We start from the raw sequence: 8,799 nt of genomic DNA on the forward strand, positions 1-8,799 counted from the left end.
GAAGGTCCTGTGGTCCAGGCCCACCAGACTTACCTGAAGGTTCCAGGTCTGTTTTACATATTCCCTGATGAGGTTCTCCTTCAGGTCCTCAAAGGGTCCGGTTTTGGGCTGTACCCCCGGGGGCCGGTTGAAGGGATTCTTGAGGATGCAGACAAGGCCATCTGGTTCCTGGGAGTGATAATGGCAGAGATCTGCTGGGCTGGCATGGGCCCTGCCCCCGGAGATGGCGTAGGTGCCATTAAGTTCTCTCTCGATAGTGTAGTGGTGTGCCTTCCTGTTGTATGCCACTGACAAAGCAAAACCACCCAGGTAGTTTCGGCTCTGGCGTAGCAGGTAGAGCCCATCAGTCATGCCTCCCTGGACCAGGTAGTCTTCAGCCTCTTCCCGGGTGATGTTGCCAAAAAAATAGGCCAGGTGGTTGGCACTGTCCGCGGCATTGCCCGCCATGTCTGCACTTCTTCAGAGTTCCGGGAGCTATGTGCAGAAGTACCTGGGGACCACAAAGAAGGGAGAGTCAAAATGAGGCACCCAGACTGCAAGAGACATTGGCTATGCCCACCAGAACTGTTTCCACAGGGATACAAGCCTTTCTAGTTTAGAATGCTCACACTGGTGTGTGCATTTGGTGTGTGGTCTTTTCTAGCCCCTAATTTCCACAGTCTCCCAGTACATATCCTGAAGTTAGTTAACCAAATCCATGGCCTTTGACAAAGGTGACCCAATTCACTATTATTTTTTTTTCTCTAGTTGATACAAGAAATTCTAGGAAGCACAGAAAAAGAGAAGTGCACTGTAATATTTTGACACAGTTCCATACCCTGAGACAGTGGTTCATGGGACAGAACCAGTGAGAACTCAGAGCCCTAGATGGTCCCAGGAGGCACAGAACATACTAAGGAAAATTATGCACACCTCCTCAGTCTCTTGGGTTTTAAGTTGCCCAAGATGAACTTGACCTCAGTCAGCAGGTAGCCAAGGATGACCTTCAGCTTCTAATCCCTCTGCCTCCCTCCCTCTCCCCAGTTAGAGATCAGAGGCACAAATTACCATATCTGAGTTATGTGGTCATGGGGTATTCAGGCAAGACTGTCACATGCTGGAAATGCACTATACAACTGAGCTACATCTGAAGCCTGTGGATCCTACCTCACATAAACAAGCACTGTTACACCTTAGGAAGCTGTAGCCATGGCCTTGTTACCACAGGCTTGCTCATTTCCTGCCTGGGGTAGAAAAAGCAGCTAGTGGCTCACTGAGTTATAAACAGTGATGTCTACCCAGAGTGCCCTCTCTGGCCTTGGGAGCCTCTAAGAGAAACATCCAGAGCCCTGGCTGGTTCGGTCTACCTCCCCCACATGGCAGATGAACAGTCAGTAATGAGGAACTTGACTTGTGGAGACACAACCTCTGAGGAACAGGAATGCATGGACACATTTGTGAATGGAAAAGATACACAGCACCAACCTAGAAAGTGTTCAAAGCATGTTTAAGTAAAAAGTGCTGGTATCAAGAAAATGCTGGATGATGCAATTCTTTTATCTGGGGAAAGAGCAATTACCTCTCGGTGTTCTCAATTTACCTCCCCCCCCCCCACAGCACACTGCAAACATATATCTCCTACACACCACATGCATGTACTACCCACATACACACATACCACATCATAATATATGCCACATACCATATATCACATGCACACACGCCACGTGGTATGTGCAACATAAACATGTCACGTATCACAAGTACACACAGCACACATACATTGTAACACATAGCCCACACATACCATGCACAGTATACATGCAGAGCCAAGGCATGTACCCAGAATACACAAGCACACTCCACACTGCACACACTTAACACAGCATACGCACATGCTACACATATACACAACACAGCAAGAACACGAATAGACGCGCCACACTCACACCACATGGAGTTACAAGAAAGGTATCCTCCTGTGGCTGCACAACCCAAAGATGCCATGTAAGCTCAGATGACATGGTGTCCTGACCCCGTACCCTGAAGCAGCCCCACGGAGGTGAATTCTGTTGTGTTCCAACAGTCCGCAGAATGCAGGGCTTCTTCTAATATTTGACTATTGAATGTCCTTTGTCCAGCCAGTCTCCACAGCATCATCTCAGTCCCCATACAATGACAGCCAACCTTTTTCTTCTCAGTCTATCCATATTGTCACATTCTTCTCTCTGCCGAGCCCTCCTACCTCTCCTCAGCTTGTCCCTATCACACTTTCTAGGAACCTTTGGTATCCGATTGATTGCAGAGCCCTCAGACACCACAGCAACACATGCTACTCACTGATCTAGCAGAGCCCATCAGGGTGTCTGTTGTGGTAAATATTAAAATGATCGGTGGCTACCGGTTCCCACGGATCTGAGCGGAGCCGAGAGCCACTGCTGCTTCTCTGCCACATGGTCCCCTAGCCACCCTCTCCCGGATGTCTCTCTTCCAGCTGGAAACTTTGCTCACATTCCCTGCAGCCCAGCAAAATCATGACCAAATAATCCATAATTTATCAATCAGATTTTTATGTTAAATTCACAATTCACAATCTATTCACACAATAAGCTTACCTTATGACCAGTTGACAAAGATATAAACCACCCACCTAGATGAGACAAATTGACCTATAGAAACCTTTAAAAATATTCATATCTACCTGTGGCCAATTAAGACCACCTGGAACTAGATCCTCCTTCTCCAACTCTACCTTGGCTCTCCTTCCTTCCCTCTCTCTCCAGCCTTACAAAAACTTTGTGCTCCCCCACTCTCTACTGTCCAATCATATATCACCTTGATGCCAACCGACAGGTGTCTATGCCGGAGAGATGCACAGGGAGGAGCCTAAGCAACATGGAATGTTCCAGGGTTTTATAGTTTCTCAGTGTTTGCAAACCACTCTGTGTCCATGATCTCTGTTCTCACTGCCTTACCCTATGCACTGCAGTGGCCTTCACCTATCACCTCCCACTCCTTACTGCCTGCAGCTGCTCTTCCGTGGTCCAGATCCTCCCTACAGCCCATCTGCTTTCCCTGCTGGAAGCCTTAAGTCTAGCATGCTGGACATCAGCCTAGTGCCACTATGGCCCCTCTGCCTTACTCTAACCCTCAGGTTCTATTCCAGAGGCAATTTTTTTTGTCCCTTCCCTGTCCCATTCTCAGGCCTCCCCTGCAGACCTGCCTCAACCACAAACATCACACAGGTGGGCAGAGCAACTATTCCCAGCTCCTCAGGTTTCCACCGGCGTTTATTCCCCTCTTTATATGTAGCTTTACTAACTAATAGCTCCAACTAAGACAATCATGTTCAAATGCTTCATAATTCACTACATGAATGTCAACTACAGTCCCTTAACTCATCAGCTGGTCTTCATGTTGAGGGCAGCTGTGGTGGCAGGGAGTGCTGAGGCCCAGGGATAGGGGATTTATGGACCCCTCCAGGAACATACGTGGTGCCTCTTAGACCTTGCCACTTGTTAATTAGTTAACTCTTGCTTGATTATTGTTTTGTGTGCACACATGTGTGTGGCATATGCCAGGACTTGAGTGTGTGCACACAGAGAACAGAGGAGAGATATCAGGCATCCTGTTGTAGTACTACTTTCCGTCTGTCTTTCACTGAGCCCGAACCTCATGATTTCGAAGTCTCCTGGATCCCTCTTCCCTCCCCATCCCATAGCACTGAGGTTATAAGTGTGTGCAAAATCACACAACCACACCTGGCTTTGTACATGGGTCCTGATGATTTGAACTCAGGACCTCATGATTGCCCAGCAAGCACCCTAAACTGTGGAGTCAACTCCAAAGTACCATTCATTTGTGATTGCCTTGCAATGTGGCAAGCTGATGCTTTGATCTATGTTTACTAGGGCTGATGATACAATGTGTTTCTCGAATGTCACATTAGACATTTGTTAGCTTTGTGGCTGAGACCCTTCAGAACCTTTGCTTTTTAGCTGTTTTGAAATAGGCAGTCTGTTACTTCTGACCCACTGGTGGGGGGCTTGCTGTAACTCCATACCCTGTCCCCCCCATGGCCCATAGCCTAGGGAATTACCACTCCACATGGTACATTATAGCCTTTCTCCCCTGCCTCTTTCAGTGTCAGTGGGAAGGGAAAAGCTTGGTGTTGGCATTCTCCTTGCTCATCAGCTCTTGTAATTTTGGCCACTTGACTTCTGATGTCATAGGCAATACAGGTGCTGGCTGAAGTAAGGATGCACCTTGCTCTCTGCGACACTGGCAGTTGGGTGCAGAGGCAGCTCCTGTGATATCCTGCTCTAACTCGAAACCTGAATAACATCAGTTCCTGCCCCCACATACATATCTTTCCAGGGCTAGCACCCCCAGTGCCCACCTGGAACCTTATCCTGGTCTCCATCCTCCTCTTCCATGGGCTACCTTATAAGATGGCCACATGATTTCTGCCTGTCAGGCAGGCAAGACTGAGTACTGGTCTCACCTCTGCTTTGAAACATTAGCTTGTGCCTAAGAAGCCAAACTCACAAATTCAGCTTTTTGCTGGGCACGGTGGTACAGGCCTGTGATCCCAGCACAGAAGGAAGAGGTAAGCCTCAAGCTGAAGGACAACTTGTGCTGCACAGTGAGTTTCAGGCTAATCAGAACTACACAGTGAGATCTTAGCTAAACAAACACAAACATCGAAACAAAGCAGGTTTTAACTGTCATCCTGACACAGCATGGGGAGAGTTCCAGTTGTGGAAATGTCTGGATCGGGTTGGCCTTTAGTTACATCAGTGGAGGATTGTTTCAGCTGTTAGTTGACGTGGGAAGACTCACTCCAAATATGGACAGAACCATTTCACCTCCAGGGCCCCAGCTGGCCATGTGCAGGAAGCTTGGGGCACATAAGCAGCGAGCAGGCAGGCAAGGAAGCGTGGGTTCGTGTGTTTCCCTCTTCTCCTGACTGGGTGGGAAGCTCTATGTCCCCACCTTCAGGTTACCACAACACAACAGTGAGTGCAACCTGGAATTATAAACCCTTTCTCCCCCTAAATTATTTGTTGTCAAAATATTGTATCGTGGCAATAGAAATGAGACTAGCTAACCAACCAAACCAACTCCTAAAGGACCTCGAACAAACAAAACCGAAGAGAGTCAGTTTTGCATTTACTCTTACACACACCCTTGGCACTTCCATAGTTGCCACCTCTTGAAGAGCCAACATTATCTAACGCGTGTGCTCCTTCTGGCTCCACTGAACTCACTGTACCAGCCACTGTGACTTGCATGTCATGTCTGAGCTCCCCTCTTCTGACTGCAGAGAGAATCCACAGCTCACAGTGAACACCCTAGGCAGTCCTGAGACTCTCACTCTTCCTTCTCAGTCCAACACTATCTTTGAATAGTTTGACATCAACAAGTACGTGAAGCCACTTTGTAAATGCATTGACTCAAGGAAGATATCAAGACCCCAGTCCAGTAAAACCGACCCCCTACTCCTTCTCACTCTACCGGTGCCCAGAGTTAGCCAGTTCTTACCTCTGCACACACCTTATAGGCAGCTTTGCAGCAGTGAGGTATATGAGGAGCTTGTCAGAGCACAGTAAACCTCTCACTCTCTTGGGGCCCTGTAGGATGTAAGTTACGCATGCAAGGCCTTAGTAGCATGGAAATGTGTGTGCACACATGATAGTTCATGTGAATACTTGTGCATGTGCACCTTTAGAGGCCAGAGTTCAACTTCAGATGCTGTCTTCAATCACTCTGTTTTTTTTTTTTTGTTTTGTTTTTTTTTGTTTTGTTTGTTTGTTTGTTTTGAGCTTGTCAGATATTCTAGACTAGGTGATTGGCAAATCCCAAGATCCTCCTGTCTCTACATCCCCAGTGCTGTGATTATGTCAGGAGCCATTTAGGAAGGGCTAAAGTTTAGCAGATGATTTCCTGAAGTGGGCCACCATTTTTGCATGGCCTTTGATGGGTGAGCTCTGAGAGGCAAGGCCACAAGAGATTTCCTGTCATCGTTACATATTTTGATGACTCCTGGGCACTAGCTCACCATGGTGGGCAGATTTTCTGCAGATCAACGAGGATGTACTCTCCTGTAGTAATGCTGTATAGATGGATTGATAATTTTGTAATTCCTAATAATGGTTACAAAGATTATATAGCATTCCTAAATTTATCCAAGTAATTTTGAGCCATCATAGTATGAAAGTTGAAATTAGAGTTCTGTAACTGTTCATGTGTCACGAGCTAATTGCACTAGAATAAGGAAGCAGGGTTGGAAAAAATTATGATCAGGAAAAAATTCCTTCTAGGCTTGCTGGGAAACCATTCTCTGATAACTAAAGGTCATAAACTGGGAAGGAAAATTTATTACAGGTGAAAGAACCAAAGATAAAATATTGCCTGAATTTAACTATACAAAACTTCAATACTAATGAAACACAAGGCAGATGATTTGCCTTTTGACAAAACTATGCTAACTTATGACATAAGAATTATGGTTTTAAACTTTTAATGAGCTTATGGGTCTAGACGATAGATAATGGATGTTTATTTAGATACTAGTCTTAATGGAAACACATGTAAACAATTCTGCTGTGACTCCTTATTCGATTTATTGATTCGATATGTCTTGAACTTGCTATGAACTTTTGTCGGAATGTAAAGATGTTTGGAAAACCATGTTGACCTATTCTCCTGAGAAAGTATAAGAACTAGGAATGAGGGACACAAGGTTTCTTTCATCCAGCAATAAAAAGGAAAAGGCTTTTTTTTTCCTTCACCAATAAGAGAGACGAGGCTTTTTTCTATTAGCAATGAAGAGGAGGGTCTTTTTTTCTTATTTAGGGGTCTTTTCTTACTTGCAACAATAAAAAGGTAGAAGCTTTTTCTTTCTCTGAGCAATAAAGGTTGGAGCTTATTTTTCATTCAGAATAAATGAATTTCGTCTGTGTTGGCACTTTCTCAGTGGAACTTGCTCATGGGAGCTTTTGTTCTATCTACCAAATATGTGTGTATATATATATATATATATATATATATATATATATATATATATATATATATATATATATATATATGTTGGAGGGGGAAGGTAGGCTGTGTTGGGAACCCTGATTATCGGTTGAGATGGTAGAAGCCCCAGGAATAGTGAGTGAGACGGCAGGTAGCTTCCTGGAATTCCGTGGGTCAGGAATCCTTGCTATAAGCACAACACTGTCTCTTTGGGCACTGGCCATACCTCAAGTCCCTCCTCCACAGGTAGACATGACCTGTGATCACATAAGATAGGCAGAAGCTACAGGCAGAAGCAGGACTGCCCACAAATATGACAAGGTCTTTCCTACTAGCCCTCAGGCCAAGCCAATAGGAAGTACTGGTTATCAGACTCTGAACCATTTTAAAACTATATATACAGAAGCTTGGTTGGAAAGTAAAGAGATATGTGTAAAAGTCATTCATCTGCCTGAGATCCTTTGTTTTAAGAGATGATAACACCACCAATTGGGAAGAGATTTTCTCTTCCAAAGCTACTTGCATCCTGAAGGCTCAGGTCAGCCTGGCCTGGAGCCCCATGGCTGTGGCAGAAAAGCTCGCCTCACTGAGCCCAGCAACGGAAACAGCAAAGCTCATCTCCTGGACCCAGCAGAAAAGCTGTGGCTGAGCTGGGTTTTCTCCCCATTCACCTGAGTTCGCATGCACCAGCCAGACCCAGCGGTGCAGCCGGACCCAGCGTCGGAGGTGGCAGAGGCCGCCCTTTCTTCAGCCAGAGTGGGATTTCTGGAACCAGGTCTTGTGAGTGTGTATGTGTGTGTGTGTGTGTGTGTGTGTGTGTGTGTGTAAAATGAATCAAGCCTCTTTTCTTTTTCATCTAGAGTCTGCATGGGTCTGTGCATGTGATTGAGGTCTCCTTTTCTTTTCTTTCTGGTTCACAAAGAGTTAATAAGTTCCAAACTTCTCCCTTGGGCAGCAAGAATCTGAGCTGGAGAGAGAAAGCCACTGGCAATGAAGACAGTTTTCTTCTCATTTCTCTGCAGCTGCTAGTAAGAGTTTGTAACCAGAAGCCAATGGTGTTTAGCCTTAGAATAGCAAAGCATTGCACACAGAAGAATTACCAAAGAGAAATAAACCTTGGCCTCAATGCTGACTCCATACCCCCATTGCTGCCTTTCCAGTGAGGTGTTGAAGGCTGGAGGCAGGATTCCAGACATGCATGTCAGACATGCATGTACCACCAAGCTTAGATGTTTTGCATGGGTTCTGGTTAGTGAACTCAAGCCCTTGTGCCCGCAAAGCAAGCGCCTTACCCACTAAGCTACCACCCATATCAAGGAAATGTTTAATTTCCATATTTTGAGATCCTCATAGAATTTTTTGCTGATTGTAATTTGCTGATTGAACGGACATCCAGTCTCGCCTAAATTACTCTTGGATGCCCAAAGGTAGCTTGACCTTCCCAACTCCACTCCTTACTCTGATCCCTCATCTTGAGGGACCACCATATTGCTTTCTCCCCTAACAGAGGTGATCTAGAAACTGCAAAACGATGTAAAAACTATGCTGAAGATTGTTTGGAGCCTTCCCTCTCCCCTGTCCTCCATATTCCTGGATTCATAAAAGACTCTCTTCAAGCATGGGTACATGCTGGGGCAGAATAGTCCCAATCTTTACCAATGTGGCCAAGAACTGAAGGGTCCAGAGGGTTCGATGTCAGGTTTCTAGGGTTTACCTAGTAACACAGAGTCTGCAAATAGCTCCTCAAGCCACTGGTGTTCTACAGACATTCTCAACACTGCCTGTGGTAACTCC

At 45.7% G+C, this 8,799-nt stretch overlaps 1 protein-coding gene across 1 annotated transcript in view; it reads right to left on the reverse strand.

Moving 5' to 3' along the window:
* SYK (spleen associated tyrosine kinase) overlaps window positions 1-447 on the reverse strand; it is a gene marked incomplete at its 5' end in the record, with an annotated part of 35,199 nt that extends 34,752 nt beyond the window's left edge. Inside the window, one exon of the mRNA XM_080929174.1 lies at window positions 34-447. Coding sequence (XP_080785300.1) covers window positions 34-447 — 414 coding nt within the window. The remainder of the gene's footprint in view (window positions 1-33) is intronic.
* Between the last annotated feature and the right edge of the window lie 8,352 nt (window positions 448-8,799).

Source organism: Micromys minutus (genome assembly GCF_963924665.1).
Source record: "Micromys minutus genome assembly, chromosome: 1".
NCBI classification, from domain to species: Eukaryota; Metazoa; Chordata; class Mammalia; order Rodentia; family Muridae; genus Micromys; species Micromys minutus.